At 44.7% G+C, this 23,780-nt stretch overlaps 1 protein-coding gene and 1 non-coding gene across 2 annotated transcripts; both read right to left on the bottom strand.

Annotated features, from left to right (window-relative positions):
- Positions 1-9: 9 nt before the first annotated feature.
- Positions 10-23,780, bottom strand: Cs (citrate synthase). Its single transcript, XM_041664860.1, has 11 exons — positions 23,563-23,780; positions 11,661-11,711; positions 10,663-10,770; positions 9,961-10,026; positions 8,787-8,918; positions 8,403-8,591; positions 4,816-5,015; positions 3,816-3,945; positions 3,593-3,694; positions 2,759-2,968; positions 10-1,534 (listed from the first exon to the last, which is right to left on the bottom strand). Exons 1-11 carry the CDS (start codon positions 23,602-23,604, stop codon positions 1,364-1,366), a joined length of 1,401 nt encoding a protein of 466 aa, XP_041520794.1. The 5' UTR covers positions 23,605-23,780; the 3' UTR covers positions 10-1,363.
- Positions 12,023-12,151, bottom strand: LOC121465055. Its single transcript, XR_005976610.1, has one exon. It is a non-coding gene; the product is annotated as a U8 small nucleolar RNA (small nucleolar RNA).

Below are 23,780 nucleotides of genomic sequence, written 5' to 3'. Positions count from 1 at the left end.
AAGCTCAAGCATTGTTAATAAAAACATTTATTATTTTTCATTTTATACATAACAACCTGAAGTCTGCATCATGACTTAACAGTTACCCAGGGGTTTACAGTGTGTCCATCTCAACAGTGTGGTGTTGGGGTTTGGGTTCCACACAAACGCAGGCAGGAGTCTGGGGTAGGGAGGGAGCAAAACAGGAGTGTATCTCAACCCTTTCTCAAAGAAAAGGCAATATAGCTTCTGAGTCACTGGAAACCTGTGCAGACGGGGCTGCTAAGATAACCACCATACTGTGAGCTCGTAAGGGAAGAGCAAGAGTGACCTCGATAAATAAAGGGACATGTCCTCGACGCAGGGGATGAGAAGGCGGCTCACTGTTTTGAATGCCCTCAGCCCTAGGTCCAACTGATATTCAAAGGGAACTATGTCTAATCGCAAGTCATTTTTCTGTTCAAAAAGAAAGGCTAGAACCCCTGGGACCAGCCCATGAAGAGGCTGGTCATTCCTGAGCCCTTGTTCTATGTGTCAGAGCATATTAACAGAATAAACCAAGGTCAGAAGAGAGTGGCTTATGTTCCATGGAAGTAAAAGGCCTAGTTCACATTAAGTACTGAAAAGCCAAATGACTGGGAAGACCACAGATCACAGACCTGCTAAGAGGACCCTAGCCGAGGCTAGGACAGGGAGACCCAGAGCCTCCTCAGCTGAGGCACAGCAGGTATAGGAAGTCTGGGAGGAAACAGAACACTTGCAGACCTTAATTTAATGGTATAGTTTAAAGAGAGAAATAGAATCAAATGCTGGGTACCAGTAAAATAAATATGCCATTTATGGCCACCTGATAGCATCAAAAGTTGCCAAATAACCAATATTCATTTCCAGCTAACCAATAGATCTTTCTAGGAAGTGCTTGCGTACACAGGAAAAGGCCTTAGGGTTTGACACAGCTGACACCCAACATGATTCCTATGGAAACAAACAGGGCCTGGCCCTGGCCTCAGTAGCTCAGAGGACTGGTAGGGTAGAAGCAAAAGCTTCACAGAATGACTGCAGCTTTTCTGTAACCTGCTTTGACCTAAACAAGAGGAGCCAGACTCTCGCTCTAGAGATGGTGGGTAGCCAGATCTAACCTGACCACATGCATTAGTCCTGGAGTTGGTAGACAACTCATACCAGGGAGGGAAGTGAGTTGGTGAGGGAAGAAGGGGTTGCTTTTCATCTTTTAAGTCTTAATTTATATTTTAACTTCAATGTATTTTCAGTGCCTCGGATACAGGTTAATCTTAAGTCTTAAAGGCCCCTGAAACAAAACAAAATTATACTTTATTTTAAGCTTCCTCGTTTTCTTATAGTCAGTTTCCCGCAATCTCCCGTTTTACCCTGACTTAGAGTCCACAAACTTCATCAGACCGTCCGTGCTCATGGACTTGGGCCTCTCTAGAGGGAAGCCTAGGGCTCTGCTCCAGATGAGCTGTGCCAGCACACCCAGTGCTCTCGACACTCCGAACAGGACCGTGTAGTAATTCATCTCCTTCATGCCATAGTACTGTTAGGGTAGAAGAGAAAAAAGCTTTATTAAAAGCCAGGCACACACAAGTCTATGGCAACAAAAACCTTAGAGACTCCATTCCCCCTTTTATCCATAGTCTTAGCCCACTCAGCCTTAAATAATTTGAAAGAACATTAGGAAAAGTAATACAGCTGCAGCTCAGTCAAGAGCTTGATTGTGTCAAAGGGCTCTGTGAGGGAGGCTAGAGGAGACCCTGCTCTAGGGGAACCCAGTGCTGTAGACCTGAAATTCTATCTACTTTTACTTAAGAGGCCGAGGCAGGAGGTCAAAAGCTTAAGGCCAGAGGCCAAGGAAACATATTGGTTGGTAGACGGTTTGCCTTTCGAGACTTAGGACCTGAGTTCAGATTCCCAGCATGCACACAGAAGCAGGGTGTAATAGCATATACCTGAAATCCTGTGAGCAGGATGGGATGACCCTAGAGGTTCACTAAGAGACTCCAAAAGGTAAGATAAAAAAAAGTCTCCAGGGCTGGAGAGATGGCTCAGCGGTTGAGAGTATTGCCTGCTCTTCCAGAGGTCCTGAGTTCAATTCCCAGCAACCACGTGGTGGCTCACAACCATCTGTAATGAGGTCTGGTGCCCTTTTCTGGCCTTCAGGCATTACACACAGAAAGAATATTCTATACATAATAAATAAATAAATATTTAAAAAAAAAAGTCTCCAAAAAGTAAGATGAAAAGTAACAGAGGAGGAGGCTGGAGAGATGGCTCAGTGGTTAAGAGCATTGCCTGCTCTTCCAAAGGTCCTGAGTTCGATTCCCAGCAACCACACCGTGGCTCACAACCATCTGTAATGAGGTCTGGTGCCCTCTTCTGGCCTGCAGGCAATACATGCAGGCAGAATATTGTATACACAATAAATAAATAAATAAATATATTTTTTTAAAAAAAGTAACAGAGGAAAACACTTGACATCACCTCTGGCATCCACATGCACATGCATGTGCCAGCACATACACAGACACATAAACACATTTACCACCAACTAACTAGAAAAAGTGCCAGGCCTTCATTCAAAGCACTTGAAGAGGCAGTGGATCTGAGTTCCAGGTCAAGCTGGTCTACACAGAGTTCCAAGCCAAAAGGGCCCTGCATGAGGCTTTGGGTTCCTTGCCCTTATTCTGATTAGGGAGTTTTGTGAAGAGCAAAGAACAAAACTGTGGTACAGTGAGAAGGCAGGCAGGGAGAACGGACTCACCTGGAGCAGCACCCCACTGTGAGCATCTACGTTGGGCCAAGGATTCTTGGCCTTCCCTTGCTCTAAGAGGATATTGGGCACAATCTTGTACAGCTGAGCAACCAGCTTAAACAGAGGGTCGTTAGGCAGATGTTTCAGAGCAAACTCTCTCTGGCAGGAATACCGTGGGTCAGTCTTCCTTAGCACTGCATGACCATATCCTGGGACAACCTGCAAAGGGGGGGAAATCACAGAGCTGGCATATTCAGGAAGAACTGTCCCCATTCAGATCATTTGGTCCTGATGGCTCAAGCAGGACTGTAAATTCAAAGTCAGCCTGGGTGATTCAGTGAAAACCCTGTCTCTAAATAAAAAGATAATGCAGTCCGGCGGTGGTGGTGGTGCACGCCTTTAATCCTAGCACTCAGGGAGGCAGAGCAGGCAGATCTGTGAGTTTGAGGCCAGCCTGGTCTACAAAAGCTAGTTCCAGGACAGGCTCCAAAGCTACAGAGAAACCCTCTCTCAAAAAAACCAAAACAAACAAACAAACAAACAAAAAAACCACAAAAATAAATAAATAAAGCAAGCAAGCAAGCAAGCAGCGGCTGGGAAAACAGGTGGTAGAGCACTTGCCTTGCTAGCCGGAGATGCTGGGTTCAAGCCCAAGCATCATAAAAAATAAAACTAAATCCACAAGGCAAACAAATGGGGAAACAATAAAAGAGGCAGTTTTCTAGCTAATGCAGGGGCTGCTTTTATTCTTTTATTTTTTTCCCTTGAGACAAGGTCTCAATAGCCTGGAATTGTCTTTCAAATTTCAGTGTTTGGGTCTTAGTCTCTTTCTTGGTTGCTTACCCGTCCTGAGTTGAGTGTATTCCAGATGTAGTCTCGTAACTTCTCATCTGACACGTCTTTGCCAACTTCCTTCTGTAGCTGTGTTAGCCAGACAAGCACTTCCTATGGGAAGTTTAGGATGGGAAGAAGAATGTCAATACACATGCCAAGGAAAGGGTGTCAAGATGGGGGACAGATCATGTGAGTAAAAAACACAGACCGGGGAAAAAAAAGCTAGTCTTACCTGATTGGCTAGTCCATGGAGCGGCCCTGCCAGCCCATTCATGGCTGCTGCAAAGGCCAGGTAGGGGTCTGAAAGGGCACTGCCCACCAGGTGGCTTGTGTGGGCACTTACGTTACCACCCTCATGGTCACTGTGGGGACATGAGGCAGAGCCAGAGTGAGAAAGGAAAGGGCTGATTACAACAGACACTGCTTTTCTCTTGTCAGATCCTGGCCTTCTGGGATCCTGACACCCTAGCCGGTCAGCTGTGCCTACTCCCTCTCTCCACCCCACTTCTAATGTTAGGGTCAAATACAGAGCTCAAAGCATGCATTAGCACTGAGCTACAGTCTCAGCTATCTCCCCCATTTTAATAATGGTGACCAGAAGAGGGAGCTCCTGGAAAGCTGACGGACTCGTGTGTTTTTTTCAAATCAGAAGCAATTCCCCTAAAGCTTTCAGCTTTTCTTCCTTATTTCTTGCCAAGTTTCAATCCTTGCAAGATGTTTATACATATACCCCTTTGCTATACAGGTCATGTGTTCCTAAATAATAACATTAAGGAACTTTAAAATGTAGTACTACCCCTACCCTCAATGCTGGGCACGGTGGCACACGCCTTTATTCCTAGCACTTGGGAGGCAGAGGCAGCTCTGGAGGATCTTTATGAGTTTGAGGCCAGCCTGATCTATATAGCGAGTTCCAGGACCAGGGCTATGTAGAAAGATTCTGTGTCTCCAAAAAAAAAAAAAAAAAAAAAAAAAAGAAAAAGAAAAAACAAAACCCCAAAAAACCTCAATCCAAATCAAAGAGTTTCCCATCAATCCAGGGTTGCCTCCCCACCCCCATCCCCCCAGACAGTTCCTGGCTGTCCCGGAACTTGCTTTGTAGACCAGGCTGGCCTCAAACTCGCAGAGATCCACCTGCCTCTGCCTCCTGGGTGCTGAGATTAAAGGTGTGCACCACCACCACCCAGCTCAATCCAGGCATTTAAGGGGTATAATTATTAAATCTAACTTACCTGTGGATGGTGAGGTACAAACGCATAAGCTCGGTGAACTGTGCATCAGTATAGCCTAACATATTGGTAAAATTGTGGGACCAGTCCAGCTTAGAGTCAATGGCCCCAATGCTGCTGCCTTCCCGGTAAAGATTCCGGTAGATCTTTGCTGCAACACAGGGTAGCTTCGCAATCAGGTCCATACAATCTTCATAAATCAACTGATTAAAGAAAAGGTGGAGAAAAGAGGAATTACCTACAAAGCATTAGGCTGCAATATTGTTTGTCCTTCATAGACAGTGTCTGAGTTGACCGCTGTATGCTGGGTGGTTATATATTAAGTATATTTCAGGGTACAGAATAACAACAACCATGTACTGAGTAAATTACTGTATCCTAGGTTTCTAATAACCCACAATTCTCCATTGTTTCCACCCTCCTCAACGTAAGAGCATGCACTCATGAGCTGAGGTTCCTCAGTTAAGTATCAAAGTAAACTGTGAACCTGATGTGCCACACTGCGATGTGCTGAGGGTAGCAGAACTTTACACTAGACGGACGTGCTAGAGGAAAGGACATCACCTTTACATCTTCAATACACATAGTGAGATCAGAGGATGACTCTGAAGTCCCTTCCTTCCTGCCACCTTTATGTGGGTCCTGGGGACTGAGGTCAGATTCCTGGGATTGTACACGTGCTTCCACCTGTTAAGCCATCTCACTGGCCCGTCTTCTAAAGTTCATTCTTTATTTCTTTATTCTAATGTTTACTCTTTTTTTTTTTTTTTTGATTTTTCGAGACAGGGTTTCTCCGTAGCTTTTGGTTCCTGTCCTGGAACTAGCTCTTGTAGACCAGGCTAGCCTCGAACTCACAGAGATCTGCCTGCCTCTGCCTCCCGAATGCTGGGATTAAAGGCGTGCGCCACCACCGCCCGGCTAATGTTTACTCTTATAGTTTAGATTGCATTGAAAATTTATTGCATATGTTAGGAGTCAAAACAGTGTTGACCAATTATTGAATAGCAAGAGCTTCAAGGCTTTAGATACGTATTATGCTAGATCTATTTATTATACAAGGGTTTGAAACACGTATACTTTGATAGAAAACTTGTGCAGCATGTAGGTGGCCTGGACTCGATGCCTAGCATTTGCCTAAAAGTACATCCAAACGTGGGTAGAGAGACGGTTCTGCAGTTAAGAACACTTGCTCTTGGGCTGGAGAGATGGCTCAGTGGTTAAGAGCATTGCCTGCTCTTCCAAACGTCCTGAGTTCAATTCCCGGCAACCACATGATGGCTCACAACCACCTGTAATGAGGTCTGGTGCCCTCTTCTGGCCTGCAGACATACACACAGACAGAATATTGTATACATAATAAATAAATAAATATTAAAAAAAAAAAAAACTTGCTCTTGTAGAGGATCCCGGCACCCAACATAGTAGCTAACAATGATATCTAACTCGGTTCAGAAGATCCACTGCCCTCTTCTGGCATCCACAGACACTGCATGCAGGTGGTGCACAGACAGACTTGCAGACAAAACATCCGTACACATCAAAAATAAATCTTGAAAAATATACCAAGAAGAGTACACTAACTGGTTATTGAAAACACACATACAAGTAACATTATACAGACCAAGCAGGTCATATTTACCTGTTTATACACATGCACACACACACATGCACCAACAATTAATAAAAATAGACGTAATAAATCTGAAAGAGAGCAAAGATGGGAGGGTCTGCAAAAAAATGGCAGGCAGTGGTGGCACACACTTTTTTTTCCCCTTGTATGTGAACAAACCCAGGCATAATTGCTAGGCTGTGATGGCACATGCCTTTAATCCCAGCACTTAGGAGTTAGAGGCAGGTGGATCTCTGTGAGTTTGAGACCAGCCTGGTCTACAGAGTGAATTCTAGGACAGCTATAACAATTATTTGAGCAGCAGATGTTAAAGGACCTGAGTTCAACTCCTGGGCGCCACATGGTAGGAGAGAACCATGTCCTGAAAGTTGTCCTCTGCCCTTCACATGCAAGCTTCAACACATAAGCACCCCCAATTCCTCCAGTCTCAGGGGACACAACATCTGGCCTCCATGGGCTCCTAAGCACATATGGTGCAAATAAACTCACAATGGCTCAGACATATACACATAAATAAACCTTGAAAACTGTTTGCCTAGCATGCAAACAGCACTCAGTCCTCAGCATCTCATAAAATGGTGCGATGGCAAGTGCCTATAATCCCAGTATTCAGAAGGCTGAAGGTTCACGGGTTCAAGAACAGTGTGGATTATACAGCGAGTTCAAAGACAGTAGTAGTAAGTGCTACCTACATAGCAAGATCCTTTCAACCACCACCACCACCACCACCACCACCACCACCACCACCACCACCACCGTTTACAAAAGTAGTGCACATAAGGGAGGTGGGGGTTACTTTCCCTAAGCCACAAGATGGCTTAGTCAGTAAAGGGCGTACTACTCAAGCACTCAAACACGAGCATTTGAGTTTGAAACTCCAGCACCCCTGTAAAAACCCAGGCAAAGCAACAGTATCTATAACCACGATGTTGGGAAGGCAGAAACTGTTGGATTTCTCAAGTTAATTGCCCAGTCAGACTAGCCAATTCAAGGGGCTTCAGTTTCAGTGAAAGACCCTGTCTCAAAAAATAAAGTGAATGTAAAGTGGAAAAGATAAGACCCTTGGTGCTGACCTTTGGTGTACACACACACACACACACGTCACTTTTCATTTTAGGATTCTACAAACAGGACGTTAGTCTTTGTCTCTCCTGCAGTATCTTAGGTGGCTAGCCCAGAGTGACTGGCACCAGTCCTCCTAGACTACAGTGTGATTATCTATCAGTCCTCCTAGGCTACAGTGTGATTATCTATCAGTCCTCCTAGGCTACAGTGTGATTATCTATCAGTCCTCCTAGGCTACAGTGTGATTATCTATCAGTCCTCCTAGGCTACAGTGTGATTATCTATCAGTCCTCCTAGGCTACAGTGTGATTATCTATCAGTCCTCCTAGGCTACAGTGTGATTAGCTATCAGTCCTCCTAGGCTACAATGTGATTAGCTATCAGTCCTCCTAGGCTACAGTGTGATTATCTCAGTCCTCCCAGGCTACAGTGTGATTAGCTATCAGTCCTCCTAGGCTACAATGTGATTATCTCAGTCCTCCTAGGCTACAGTGTGATTAGTTATCAGTCCTCCTAGGCTACAATGTGATTAGCTATCACTCATCCAAATCCTAAGGCATCATAAAAATTGTCCTTATTTGGGGCTGGTTCAGTGGACAGTGGCACCTGACAAACTGATCCATGGTACAAACTCTGTATGAGGAGAAAACAAATTCCTAAGCTGTCTTCTGATCTTTACACACTATGAGTGCACAAACAAAATATAAATTAATAGGAAAAAAACCAATTCTCTATTTTCTTTATAATTTTAACAAGTCTTATAGTAAATTTTTGTTTTAGTGTTAGGGATTGCCTCAGTTTGTGAAGTGGATTCCTCAACTAAGCCAGAAGTGTTCTTCACATTCAGGTACTCCGAACCCCATTACAGTCCAACCACACAGCTCAAATTTCCTACCTCCCAGTACTTGGTTCGGTTGATTCCCTCTGCATAGGCACGGGCAAAGTTACTTTCACTGTTGAGGGCTGTGATGGCTGCACTGAGCTGAGACATGGGGTGCAGGTTAGTAGGAAAGTTGTCCAGCATGGTGACCACATGAGAAGGCAGAGCTGCCCTTTTGGCCCATTCTTGTGAGAGCCAAGATACCTGTGAAAAAGGAGATTCGCTCAGAAACGCCTGAGTAAAGATGACCCAACAGGGTACAATCCTCTCAGACGTAGTCAGACCCTACTTACTTCTCGAAGCACTCTAAAAACCCCAGCTATGGGCAGATGAAGATTAAATGCTGACGACTAGAGAAAAGCAAGGAAGGGGAATCAGAAGGGTCAATGTTGACCATACCTGTTCCTCTGTTGGCATCTGTCCAGTTACCAGCAGCCAAAATAGGCCCTCAGGTAGGGGTTCTTCCCCACCCTTAGCCTTAGGCAGTAGTTTCTGGCACTCAGGGATACTATGTCCTCGGAAACGTATGCCCTTGAGAAAGAAAGTGACAATTGTGACCCAATTTATTAATCTGTCAGTCACAGAACAGACTAGTCCTAGTCATCAGTCATTTCAGTGGTAAACACACGCTACTAAGCCTGAGCACCTGAGTGTGATCCCCGGGACTCACACAGTGATGCAAGAGAACCAACTCCCACAAGCTGTCCTCTGACCTCCACACTTACAATGTGAAATGTGGGACTTGTACCTGGGCACTTGTACGTGAACACGTACAAGAACAAGTATTTACTTAAAAGTTTACTTTATGTATGTATGCGTGTGTGTGTGTACAATTTATTTATTTACTTATTAAACAAACAAAAAACAGGCATGGTGTCACACTCCTTTAATTCCAGCACTTGGGAGGCAGAAGAGACAAATCCCCGAGTTCAAGGCTAGTCTGTTCTATGTAGTAAGTTCCAGGACAGCCAGTGCTACACAGAGAAACCCTATCTCAAAACAAAACAAAACAAAACAAAAACAGAAATAAACTGGCTCGAAAAAAACAAAATAGATAGATAAAACCACAACAAAAAACCAAACAAACAAACCAAAAAAAAAAAAAAAAGGAAAAACTATATTAAATAATCGTTTCTTGAGGCAGAGCATGTCTATGTAGTCCTGGCACTCACCTTGAAGACCAAGGGTGGCCTCTGCCTACTGAGTGCTGGGACTAAAGATGTGGCTCTTTCTATTACTTTCAATTGTGTGTGCACGTGAGTGCATGAGTTTCTGTGTGGGTGCAGTATGTCTTCTTAATTGCTAAGTCGCCTCTCTAGCCCATAAATGTGTTTTGTTTTTTCAACAACAACAACAACAACAACAAAAAGTACCTGCCATGAGTTCAAAGCCAATCTGGTGTATAACCACAAGTTCCACACCTGCCCAGGCTATAACTTCAAACAAAAACAAAATCCTATTCTTCACATATTTATCCTGCCTTTGTTCTCTTATTCTGTACAGAGGTGCACGAGAGGAAATTGTTTCCAGCTGTCCTAGTATGGACAATCACTGATAGATGATGGCGTCTTACCTCATCAGGATCGAGAACCGATGTCTCATACACGAGTCCCTTCATACCTCTCATGCCGCCATACATCTAAGGAGAGAAGTGTGAGCAAGCATCACAGACCTGCCTGCAGTGGCTGGAGCTCCTGTGCTCAGAAGACCTTTACTCTCTCACCCACAAGACTGTATTTGGGAGGTAGGTTCTGGGAGCTGGATTTCTAGAACTGAACCAGTGCTCTGTCAAAGGCTGCTAGCTCAGGCAACGAGCATGTGCACCAGGTCACTACTGTTTCTTTAATGTACCTGCCTTTGCTTCCTTTTCTTATCTGTATTTTATTTTTCCTCATGACCATCCTTAATCCCCTCCACATTCCCAATGATGAGCTAAATGGAATTAGATCTGTTATGGGCAAAGGGAAAGGAGCACTGACTGAAGAGCTTAGGAAGTTATCCTAAGGCTGCTCCAGAGGATTCACTGGGCTTGCAGTCTAACTAGATGGCCGTGACAACAATCAGAAGACAGTCTGGCCCTAGCTGAAGCTGGGAACAGAACTATAAACTGATCTATCTTTGTTCATAGGTGAACAAGGTTAGGCTTAATTATAAATTTGCAGGAAAAAAACAACTATTCTCTAAGGAATACCATAAAACCTAACATTTCATTGTATACCAGTAAAGGAAATGGTACCTTTGTGGCATACGTCATCTAAGACACCACTGCCCTTACCATATCCACGGTGATTTGGCCAACCACTGTCTTCCCATGTTGCTGTCTGAAGGCTTTAATTCTGGCCTGCTCCTTAGGTATCAGATTGCTCAATACATCTTTCAAATTCTAGAAGGAGAAATAGAAGGGTTAAGAGGTCGTAAAACAGAGAGCTTCCTACTGTAAAGAACATATATGAAGACTGCACAGGGAGGAGTGAATGGGAGCTTCATTTTGCAGAAAGGAAAATGTCCTGGATATGGACAGTGATGTTCGCTTAATTAATAATTAAAAAGTCATAGCCGGGCAGTGGTGGCTCACGCCTTTAATCCCAGCACTCAGGAGGCAGAGGCAGGTGGATCTCTGTGAGTTCGAGGCCAGCCTGGTCTACAGAGTTTCAGGACAGTCAGGACTGCCCCACAGAGAAACCCTGTCTTGAAAAACTGAAAAAGTCAGCCACTCAAGAGGCCAAGGCAGAAAGATGAGTGAGGCCACCCTGTTTCAGGAATTTGATAAAAGGGATATAAGATCCTGTATTAGAATTTAAAACAAACAGTGTATTTTATTTCATTTAGGGGTTATGAGCATGCTTTCGTGGTAAAGTACTTGATACCATGTGTGAGGCTCTGGGTTTAATGCTCAGCAGTACAGAAACTAAAGGGAAAACATTTGCTGCTTCCACAGCACTACACCACTGAATAAGAGGCTGGAGGGATGGCTCAGCGGTTAAGAGCTTTTCCAGAGGACCTGGGTTCAATTCCCAGCACCCACATGGCAGCTCACAACCATCTGTAACTCCAGTTCCAGGAGATCTGACCTACATGTAGGTAGGCACAACACCAATAAACATAAAATTTTTAAAAATATTTTTTTAAACAATAGTAATAATAATAATCATCATAACAGTAACAATTATTGCTTAATTCCAATAGACTTAAGATAATAAGGCAAGTAGTTGCCAAACAGTCTGTCCTGAAGTCAGACTGCTACAGTGATTCTGCATTCTTGACAGATCTTACCGTGGAAGAAGCACTGGCATGCCGGACAGCAAGAACAATGCAGGATGAGTTCTGCAAAGAGATTAGGACAAAATCCTTATGAATACCCTTCCCTTTTTAAACCAAGAAGCTGCAGTGACTTTCACCTTAAGAACAGTCTGACATAAACTTTTATCAGGCCATAGATAGCCCTGGCAGAAGCCTGCTTCTCATATCCTATAAGAGCTTGTCTCACACACGGGGTTGTTATACAGATTTAACTGTCAACAGGAAGGTGGCCGGGCACTGCTGCTGCAGTGCTCTCTCCACCCCGCTGACAGCCTCAGGCAGGGCAGCCTTTCACAAGAGCATTTCCAACCCTCTGCTTATGTTACTTCCTGAGAATCAGACAAGAGCAAGCAGGGTGTTGCATGTAGTGACTGTAAAAGACGCTAATCACAACTGATGCACACTTTAATCATGTTCTGTCTTGCCCCCCTGAAAAGAGGAATAAATAAATTATCCACCTACCATCCTATAACTCCAGTTCTGGGGAATCCAGTGCCTACTTCTAGCCCCTACAGGTACCAGGCATTCAAGTGGTGCTCAGGCACACATGCAAAAACACCCATTCACATAAAATTAAGAATTACAAGAAAAAGGAAAATTAAATAAATTAGAGGAATTTTGAAGGTAGTAAGTCACCCTGAAAACTATGTGTGACATCTGTTTTTAAGTGTCAACTTGAGAGTATTTCTTTAGGATTTATTTACTCATTTAGTGTGCACTGGGGCTCTGCCTGCATGTTTATCTGTGTGACGGTGTCAGATCCCCTGGAACTGAAGTTACAGATGGTTGTGAGCTGCCACGTGGGTGCTGGGAATTGAACCTGGATCCTTTGGAAGAGCAGCAGTGCTCTTAATATCTGAGCCATTTCTTCAGCCCAACTTGAGAGAGTATTAAAAACACCTCAAGTAAAGATGTTTCCAGAAGATATTAGAATGGGAGCCTGAGTGGACTAAGTGGCTCCTCAACATGGGTATGAACCCCATCAGCAGGGCACCTCATAGAGCAAAACCAGGAAAGGTAAATCAGCCTCTTGTCTCTCCCAGCTAGAAATACTTTTCTCCAAACATAGACACCAGACCTCTGCCTCTGCACACATGACTGACTGACACTGGCAATTCTCAAGCTCTCAGACTTACAGACTTGAACTGAAACCCACTACCACTATTCCTGGTATCCTGCTCACTTCTATAACTGTGTGAGTATGCACACATACATACATAGATATACACACAAATATAATTTTTATTTTTTCAGGCAAAGTTCCTTCATGTTGCTCTGGCTGGCCTTGAATTCAGATCAACTGTCTCTGTCTCCCGAGTTCTGGTTTGGAGGTATGTGCCACCACTCCCGGCATTTTCATATATCATCTACGTGCACTGTACACACACACTCTTACTGACTCTAAACAATGACTAACAAACTATCCAAAATGATCAAGGAAAAATTCATGTTAGACCTTTAATTACAACGAACACAGAATACTTGATCTGGAAAGGAAAGCTGCGTATGGGATGGTGCATATCTGTGACAGAGCCAGGCCAAGTCTGCAGAGATGGCTTGGCAGCAGGAGCACTAGCTGCTCTTCCAGAGGACCCGCAGTTTCCAGCAGCCACACTGCAGCTCACAACCATCTATAACTCTAATTCTAAGAAACCCAATGACCTCTTCTGCTTCCACAGGCACCAAGCACAGATGGTACACAGTCATACATGTAGACACAAAAAATAATTTAAAAAAATGGAAAACTAAAATAAGGGGTATGAGGATGTAACTCAAGCACTTGCCTAACATGCACAAGCCCATGGATTACCCCGCCCCCAGCACTCCGGAAACGTTATACAGTGATGCAGTTTATAATCCCAGCACCCAGGAGAATCAGAGTAAGATCACCCTCAGCTGCATGAATTTGAGCTCAGTCTCCAGCCAAAAGAGATTACATCCCCAAAATAAATCAAAACAAACTAATGGAAATTCAGACTTGGATCTCAGACTTAATTTCAATCTACAGTTTACACGAAAAGCACAGCAAATCCTAAATACAGGCCTGCCATTTTCATCCTGTTGCCTTGGCTATGAGACCCTAACATAAACCTCACTGTTCAATTCTCTAAAATGGTAATTAAAAAAACAATGTTAGGGTGTGGAAGATGGCTCAGTGGGCAAGAGTGTTTACTCTGCAAACTTAAAGCATATGCACCCTCATAAAAGCCAGACATCAACACTAAATTGTATTTTGTTAAATCTTGAAGCATTTTGTTATCAAATAAACGTGACCAGTAAGTTCTTTTCGGAATGTTTTGACATTTATGTTAAATGCCATTTCTAGTCCATAACTAGTATCTTGTAAAAATATAGGCTGTTAGAAAAAAAAGAAAAACACTAAGAACAAAATAGGCATAACAGCTTGTAGCTATAACTCAGAAACTGGATCCTAAGAGTTTTGGCCAGTCGACCTAGCCAAAAATGTGTGAGCTTCCTGTCCCCAAGGCATTAAAGCAGACAGTGACGGAAGACACCCAAACTTGTCCCGCATACTGACACGCAGCATTCACCGCTGGTCTTGTATGGCATGGTGGTAACATCCTTGTAATCCCAGCGCTACAAAAGCTGAAGCAGCTGAAGACTCAAGTTCCAGGCTAGTCTGGGCTACAGAGAGAAACCATGTTTTTGAAAAAAGAGCCAGGTGACATGGTCACAGGCCTATAATACAATCAGTTGGAAGGTATGTAGAGGGAGAGATCAGGAATTCCCCATCAGTCTCAGCTACACAACATATCCAGTCTGAGGAGCCTAAGCTATGTGAGAGCCTATCTCAAAAGTGGGAGGGGGCAGAGAGTTGTATTGGCTGTAACAATCCATCAAGTGCCCAAACTCTGGTCTAGTCAGAATTCATCACAGGAAGAAATCTGTCAAACCCTAGGAAAGGGTGAATGGCTAATTTCATTTAATAATAAGACCTCAACTTCCTATTTTTCTTGGGAGGGATATCATTTTTAGCTTTTTTGAGATAGGATCACTTATGGTACAGGTTGTTCCTGAACTCACCATATAGGCAAGGCTGGCCTCAAACTCCTGTTCCTTCTGCTCTCTCCCAGTGCTGGGACAGCAGGTTTTTCTGAGACAGGGTGTTCTGGAACTCAGTATATAATCACACTAACCTGGAACGCATGTCAGTACTCATGCCTAAAGCCCTCAAACTTCACTGGCAGCACTAAGAGCGCTGAGAATGGCCTTACACAGTATGCTCAGGTCACACCACTGATGGGGCAGGCGAATCACTTCTCAACATCTTCCCCCCAGCTCCTCCCCAGCCCTGGAGCTGTGACAGCTGAGATTTGGGCATCTGGTTGCTTGCCACAAGTAGTCACCTCACTGATCAGCAGCTGTCAGGTGAGGCAGGCAGTCACTTCACTCAATAGGTCAGTTCCTTCATGGGGAGAGCCAGAGAGACTGCTAAAGCTTGGTGAATAATGGCTGACAGCCAGGAGTCCCAACGGGGGAAAGTGGAAACACCACAACCATTAGGAGGTTTTTGTTTTCAAACTCACATGCTGGTGCCTTGAGCTTTCTTGTTTTATTTGCTTGTTTGCTTGTTTGTTTAGGTTTTTTCAAGGTAGGATTTAATCTGTGTAACAGTTCTAGCTAGGCTTGAACTCACAGAGATCTTTTTGTATTTACTGAGACAGGATCTCATGTAGCCCAGGCTGGCTTTGAATCCACGCTCCTCTTGTGGACTCCTTAGGGCTGGGATTACAGGTGTGCTTGTTTTTCACCTGAATGATGGCTGTGTCATTTCTCAGACAAGGCCCCACTATGTAGCCCACCCTGGCCTGGATCCTGTCTTGGGCTCATGAGAGTGGGACTGTAGGCACAGGTATAGCCCTGTGAGTCTGCTATTACTGATGGAAGTGGAGTACGGTTCTCAGATGTGCTGACGACAACAACACACCACCGCCTCCATCTTACAGGGCAACGAGGGGAAAAGACCAATGAGTTATATGGAGGTAATGCTTCAAAGAACTTTTCTATATTATTTAAGAATATTCCTGCTAAAGGGCTGAAGAGATGGCTCCGTGGTTAAGAGCACTGGCTACTCTTCTAGAGGAGCTGGGTTCAATTCCCAGCACCCACGTGGCAGCTCACAACTGCTTGTAACTCCAGTTCTAGGAGATCTGACAATTCACATCAATGCACATAAAATAAAGTTAAATAAATCTGAAAAAAGAATATTCCTGCTAAAATAGGACAGTGAGCAAATGTGAACTACTACTCCGCACTCATGAACCTTGTCTGGATAACCACTGAATACGGTTGCTAGACCCTTATTCCTCTCACCTTATTAACACTAATTCCTATGAAGGGTTCTCTTTTACAGGGACATTTTTTCTTTGCTCTCCATTCTAGGCACCTCATCCTACATTCCCAGGACCTCCAACATTAAAGATTTGAGAGAGGCCAGACATAATGTCAAAATCCTTAATCCCAGCACTCAGAAGAGGCAGGCGTATCTCTGTGAATTTAAGACTAGCCTGGTCTATACAGAGTTCCAAGACAGCCAGGAATACACAGACCCTGTCTTTAAAAAAAAAAAAAAAAAAACTAGGGTAGTGGTGGTAGAAAGATGGCTTGGTGGTTAAGAGAGCCTGGGTTCAATTCCCAGCACGTACACAGTGGCTCACAACTGTCAGTAACTCCACTTCCAGGGTATCCATTGCCATCTTTTGGCCTCTTCAGGTATCAGGCATGCACACAGTGCATAGACAAACATGCAGACAAAACTCCTATACACATAAAACAAAACAGAAAGAAGCCTTGAGAGAAAGCACCCTGATTTTAACAAGACACTGTCAACAACAGATGACTGAGCAAGGGGGAAGCACATACAATACCAGAACTCACCCATAACCAGTAGGAAAAATCTTAAGCTACTGGGGCTTCTAATGCAGAAAGAACTGCTTGTATTAAGAAAAAAGAAGCTGGGTTGTGGTGGCTCACCACTTTGATTTGATCCCAGCACTTAGGAGGCAGAGGCAGGTGGATCTGGTCTACAAAGCAAGTTCCAGGACCGCTAGGGCTGTTACATAGAAATGCTGCCTCAAAAAACCAAAATAAATGAAAGAAAAAGAGAGAAAACAAACAAACATGCTAGGAGTGGTGATGCACTCTGGAGGGAGAAGCAGATAGATCTGAGAGTTCAAGGTCAGCTTGCTCTATACAGTGAGTTCCAGATCAGCCAGGCATACATAGTGAGACTCTACCAAAAAGATGATGGGGCAGGAGAGATGGCACAGTGGCTCAGACTGCCTTACCAGAGTTCAGTTCCTAGCGCCAATGCTGGACAGCTCACATCCCCTGCAACTCTAGCTAAGCGGGGTGTGGAGGTAGTTGTTAGGGGGCTTGAAGCCACTGCTCTCAGAGGGCAAACACACAAACACACTCAGAATGAAATTAAAAAAAAAAAAAGAATGAAATAAATCAGGCAGAGTACAGTGGTGCTCACCTTTAATCCTAGCACTGGAGACACAGAGGCCAAACAGACCTGTGAATTCGAGGACAGCCTGGTCCACACATCAAGTTCTAGAACAGCCAGGGCTATCTCGTGAGACTTTGTTTCAAAAATAAATAAAAACTGTCTCCTTATCATATCAATCTCAAAAACAAATAAGACACGAAGCTCTGTCATGGTGGTGCACATTTATAGTCTTAGCCCTTGAAAGGGAGTTTAAAGCATGCCTCACTTACATGGGATCCTGTCTCAGAGAAACTCAAAGAGTAACCAAAGAAAAATCAAGTCAGGCGGTGGTGGCGCACACCTTTAATCCCAGCAAGTGGGAGGCAGAGGCAGGCGGATCTCTGTGAATTCGAGGCCAGCCTAGTCTACAGAGAGAGTTCTACACAGAGAAACCCTGTCTCAAAAAAAAAAAAAAAAAAAAAGAAAAGAAAAGAAAGAAAAAAGAAAAAGAAAGGAAGGAAGAAAGAAAAAAAGAAAGAGAGAGAAAAAAATCAAAACATACAACGACAACAAAAATTTGGCCTAGGACAAAGAATCCTCTTTCCAGAACCAGGTCAGAGAGAACTAAAGCCATCGGAAGCCTGTGTTTCACAATGGTCATGCTGGAAGCCGGCCTGCAGGGTTTGGGCAGGCTACTCACAGCCCTAGCAGAGCAGTCCAGACCTCGCATGCTACCCCCAATGCTAACAGTAGTTCTCTCAATAATTCTGTCATTTCCCTTTAAAAATGTTTAACCACGGAACTATTAAGTGCTTGAGTGACAGAGACAGACAGACACACCATGGCTTTGGTGTCAGAGAACAAATGAAGGAATTGATTCTGTCTTTCCAACATGTGGGACGGGAGTGGTTATCAGGCCTGGTGGTCAAGTGCCTTTACCTGCTGAGCCATCTTGCTGGTTCCCACTTGCCCTTTCTATCAGTAGGAAGTCCTACTTGCCTACAGGTCCACCAATTATTCAGACAGGAAGACCATAAAAAATAACACTCAAACCTCTGAAAAGGACTGAGTTTCAAATAGAAATCAACGAATAGTCTTAGCTTTTTGTCTCAGCAGAAACTTATTCTGTTCTTTAGGTCTGCTTATTTTATTACGTACTTTTTGGTTAGTTTCAAACTCACAGAGACACATCTGCCTCTGCCTCCAGAATGAAGTAAATAAAGTAACTGCCAACATGCCTAGCTTATAAAATTTATTTTTAAAGATTGCTTTTATGTCCGAGTATGCCGTTGTGTGCAGGTACCCAAGAAGACCAGAAGAAGGCGTAGGATCCCCTGAACCTGGAGGTAAAGGCAATTGTAAGGCCACTCTGTGTAGGTGCTGGGAACCAAACTCAGATCTTCTACAAGACTAGTTCCTGCCCTTAATGGATTCACCATCTCTTCATAGTCAATTTACTGTTTGTTTTTTTTTAACGTATTAACCTTTACTACTTTTAATTTAGAAAGTTATGCAGGGGCTGGTGAAAAGGTCCAGCAAGTAGAAGCCCTTTCTGCCAAGCCTGATGATCTGCGTTTGCAGGAGAAAAAAATGAACGCGTATAAACTGTTCCGACATCGAGTGCAGTGACACACACACACTAAAGTACTGATGTGTCACCTCAACACTTTCCTGGAAATACTAATGATTTCCTTACTGCTGCTAGTTTGCTTTTGTTTTTGGCTCCTAAGACTCTGCTCTAGGTTTTACAAGAATCCATTCCTAAATCATGTGAAAAAATAAGCTGGGTGTGGTGGGTCACACTTGTAATCCAAGCATCACACATCATCAGTCCAAAAAATATAAACTGTCAGATTCTATCCACGTCTTCAGAATCACGATGTGATCCAGCACCCAGGTAATAACGCCCCAGAGTCTGGGCAGCTGTGAGAACGGGCAGACGCTGAGAAGACACTGAGAAGATGCCTCACTGCTTCAGATTCCACACCCTACTCATCCTCCCCGAAAGTACTGACATGAGGCACAGGAATTACTGTGCGGCTCTAGCTCAGAGCCACGACTGGTTTCCTGGGCTAGCAGGCTCAGATTCTAGGAACCAGAAATGTCATAGATCCCTTCTCAATTACACTGACTACACTTCTGTCCTTGAAGCCTGTCCATTTATGCCCTGACTTCATATTCACCTGCTCCCAATTTAAAGGCAGGTAAGAACAAAGAGACTTATCTCACAATTAACACAAGGTAACCTCCACTTGGTCAAGAAAGGTAAATACACAGAGATCAGAGCCCTGCCTTCAAAAGTTTCAGGTGTTAAGCATAATTTCATAGGAGAAAAATGATTGCTTTGTTGAAATTAACTGTGGACTAGGGTTTATAGGGGGCATGCTGCAAGTCACTGTTAATGTAAAACTGCACTCATCTTTTCAACTTTCCAAACATCCTCATCTAGAGAAGAAATTCTCACTGGTACAAAATTCCCCTCAGGGTGGATGAGGAGGATGGTACAAGCCTCTAACTCCAGCACCTGGGACAGACTTAATGGGAGGCAGGTGGATTCCTGAATCAAGGCCCATCTTGTCTACAAAGCAAGTTTCAGAACAGTTAGGTTAAGAGAAACCCTGTCTCAAAAAAAACAAAAAACAAAAAACAAAAAAAACAAAAACAAAAAACACAACAACAAAACAAAAAACCTAAACCAAAGGAAGAGAAAGAGCCCTGGACCAGACTGGGATACAGGATGAGATTCTGTCTTAGCCCTTTTAGACGGGGCTAAGCATGCTGACTTCAAAAGCCTCCAGGTGAACCTGTGGTCCTATTCAATTCCTAGCCTAACTACAGACCCAGACACACGTGAAACACCAGGACAAAACCCAGGTCAAGAATGGATAGGTATAAACTACACACCTACTGGCCAAGATCTATTTATCTGTCTACATAGACTGGGGGCAGGGGGATAAAAATAATTTTTTCCTTCTAATTGTTTTTAATTTTTTCCCTTAACATGTAGTCCCCAGCTGGCCTGAAACTTTTGGGATGTGAGCTCTTCCTACATTCCTGTCTCAGCTTCTCCAGTCCTGCAATCACAACCGTACATTAGTGAGGTAATTCCAGCACATGCACACATGGGCACACACATTCTGGAGATTGATAAACCTTGGGTCTAACGGTCTGAGCACTGGCTCAATGGAATGGAGCGCTGCCTGCAGAGCCCGAGGTCACCGGTTCTAGTCCCAGGTAAGTGAGTTTGTACTGTGTTGTGTGTGTCTGTGTCTGAGTGTCTCTGTGCCGTGTGAGTGCCGTGTGCTTGCATAATTAATCAGAAAAAAAAAGTTTGGGGGCTGGAGAGATGGCTCAGTGGTTAAGAGCACTGGCTGCTCTTCCAGAGGTCCTGAGTTCGATTTCCAGCAACCACATGGTGTCTGACAACCATCTGTAATGAGATCTGGCGCCCTCCTCTGGCGTGCGGGCATACATGGAAGCAGAATGTTGTATACTTAATAAATAAATAAATAAATCTTAAAAAAAAAATAAACCTTGGGTCTTACACACTCAAAGCAAACACTCTGAGCTCTATCTCCTTATTTTTACTTTTCAGGGTTTCTCTGTGTAGCCCTGTCCTGGAACTCGCTCTGTAGACCAGGTTAGCCTTGAGCTCACAGAGATCCGCCTACCACCACTGCCTGGCTTACCTTCTTAATAAAGCCTCTTTTAATATTAAAAAGTAAAGATTTATTACCAATGACTAATCAAACTGGACACTAATTTAGAAATTAGCTTAGGCAGATAAGAGCGATGCTGATATAATAAGGATCCTCAAAATTCCAGTTATACTGCAGACTCTCAAAATTCTACTCCTTAATTTTGTTAGGCTTTTACAGTTTCATGTTTCTGTGGTTTTGTTTTATTGTTAACTGTTCTCTCTCCATGTGTGTCTGTTTGTACACATTCATGCTGTGTCAGAGTGACTTCAGGTGTCTTCCTCTACTGCCCTTCACCGTATTAACTTTTACAGTCTCTCATTCAAATCTGTTTCTGCTGGCTGACTGGCAGAGTTCCCATCTTGTGCCCAATCTTCCTCCATCCCAGCACTATGAGGGTTATAGGCGCATGTAAGATAGGCTATTATTACACCGTGACACATCTAAACGGCCAACAGCTACAGCAGGGACTTCTGGACAGAGAGCTGGCGGTGTTGCCAGCAAGATGGGCAAAGTAAAGGTAGCCAATCCACATAAAGGAATGTAGATTACAAGAGATGGGCTCATTTAAGTTAAGAGCTAGTGGGACAAGCCTAAGCCATAGTCTAAGCTTTAATTAATAACCTTTGTGTAATCTGTTTTTGTGAGCTGGCAGCCCCCCAGAAAAGTCTGTCTACAAGGTAGGGATATGAACTCTACAAGGTAGGGATATGAACTCAGGTCCTTATGCTTGCCAAGAGCAAAGCACTTACCCTTTGAGTTCAAGTTTATGTATGCATAAACTGTATGCAGCCCAGGTTGACCTTGAATTTGGTTTTTTGTTTTGTTTTGCTTTTTATATTTTTTGAGACAGGGTTTCTTTGTGTAACAGTTCTAGCTTCCTGGAACTCAATTTGTAGACCAGGCTGGTCTCGAACTCAGAGATCTGCCTCTGGCTCCCAAGTGCTGAAATTAAAGGCGTGCCACACCGCTTGGCGACCTTGAATTTGTGATGGTTCCACCACCTAAGCTCCCAGGATCTGCTTCTGGGCTTTGCTCATTTTTTTTTTTTTTTGGTTTTTCGAGACAGGGTTTCTCTGTGGTTTTGGAGCCTGTCCTGGAACTAGCTCTTGTAGACCAGGCTGGTCTCGAACTCACAGAGATCCGCCTGCCTCTGCCTCCCGAGTGCTGGGATTAAAGGCGTGCGCCACCACCGCCCGGCTGGGCTTTGCTCATTTTAAGAGTACCTCCCTTACCCCTTTTCTTGGAGGCAGGGTGTCCTGTATGTAGCTTGTCTCCCTTCCCCAAATGCTGGGAAGACAGGTACGCACTGCCACACCCGATGTAAGGCAAGTACTTCATCAACTAAGTCCAAAAGACTTCTAAGGTTTCCAGAATGCAGCACAGTCATCCCCAAAACATTCTGAGATTTCCTAGGGCCCTAACAGACACGATAAACTCAAAAGGTAAATTCAGAGACTTTTTCAAGTTAAGTTGTGTTGAGACTATCTGGTCTGGGTGAGCAGCTCTGAAATGATCTAATTATAGGTCCGCTATTCTGCCAAAACACTGTCTAAAGCTTGCTTCATTTCCCAAGAGGATTCCTTACCCAGTTCCCTGGCAGCAGGAGTAGCAACAGACAAGGCAGACAAGTATCTACCAAGTAAGAAGTCTCCACCTTGTTTCTGGGTGCTTGCTCAGAAGAACCCCAAGATAAATTCTACAGGTTCTGTGGCACACCTGGCAACTATGAATTACACAGATCAAGTCAAAACCATTCTGCCTTTCTTCTTTTCTCCAGGTATACTCAGCTTCAAGCTGTCTAGGGAAGAGAAACCCTAAGTTCTTTACAGAAGTCAAGGTCGTTGGTGGGACTGTCCCCACTTGGAGTAGGGGGCTAAAAGCGCCGAGCTACACGGAGCCCAAAGCAGAGATAATCTGAAATTAGAGTTATTACTTGGACTTGAATTTCTGGATTCAAAAAAAAGCAAAAATGTCCAAGCCAGGGTGTAAGAGGAAGTACTCTTGGTTAGAGGAGACTTAAGACTAGCAGGAAAACCCGCACAAGTAAGGAGTACAATTGGTCATGTGACCTTGGTTGGTGTTACTCCGCTGGCCAGTCTTCATTTATTGGCCTGCAGCTTGGGGGAACAACCTTTCTGGTTCTTGCTCGAGTCATCAGTGATATTCTAGCAGCAGGTTTAACAAATGCCCCACCCTATCCTAGCTCCTCCTATGTACAGTTAAGACTCCCAAGGACAAAGAGGTGCTGGGGGCTCTACCCTGACAAAACTGACCCGGCCGGGTCAAAGGCCTCAATTACAATGAGAAACGAACAGGTCCTGACAGGACTCTCCCTACAAAGCAGAGCCCAAATTAGCCCCGGCTCCAGCACAGTCGTTCACCCCCACTCCTCCTCCAAACAATTCTATCCCCCCCAACTCCGGCTGTACGCCACACCTCTACTCTCGGGCCCTTCGGCCAGAACCGGCATCCCTGACTTGCACCTCGGATGTGACAGTCAGACCGGGCCCGGGCGGCCGGGGATCGCAGGCCGGCGCCGGAAGGAAGGGCAGCGCGGCACATGGCCTAGCCGCTCCGGAACGGCTGGCGGCCGGCCAAGGCCGGGCCCCTTTAAGGCGCGGAGGGATGAGCTCCGGGGCGGGAGGGAGGCTCGGTGCCGGAGGGCCTGCGGTCGCCTCGGCCCCACCCCGCGACGACGCGCTTCCCTCCCTGAGCGGCTCACCTTGGCTCCCCAGAGCCGGGCTGCCGCAGTGAGGAGAGCCATGGCGGGCGAACTCCGGGACCTGGCGGGAAGGAACGCGGGGAGAGAGAGAGCTGCAGCTCCGACGGGAACGGCCGCCGCTGCAACGGAGACCGCGCCAACCGGCGGACAAGGTTGAAAGGAGGCGGCTGCGGGAGAGGGTGGACGAACCGGCAGAGGCGCCCAGCCCAGGGTCCTCA

Source organism: Microtus oregoni, unplaced genomic scaffold (assembly GCF_018167655.1).
Source record: "Microtus oregoni isolate MIOR12 unplaced genomic scaffold, Mior012 000001F_ref0000356, whole genome shotgun sequence".
In the NCBI taxonomy this organism is placed as follows: domain Eukaryota; kingdom Metazoa; phylum Chordata; class Mammalia; order Rodentia; family Cricetidae; genus Microtus; species Microtus oregoni.
The sequence above is the reverse complement of the archived record's forward strand: the minus strand, read 5'-3'. Positions and strand labels throughout refer to the sequence as shown.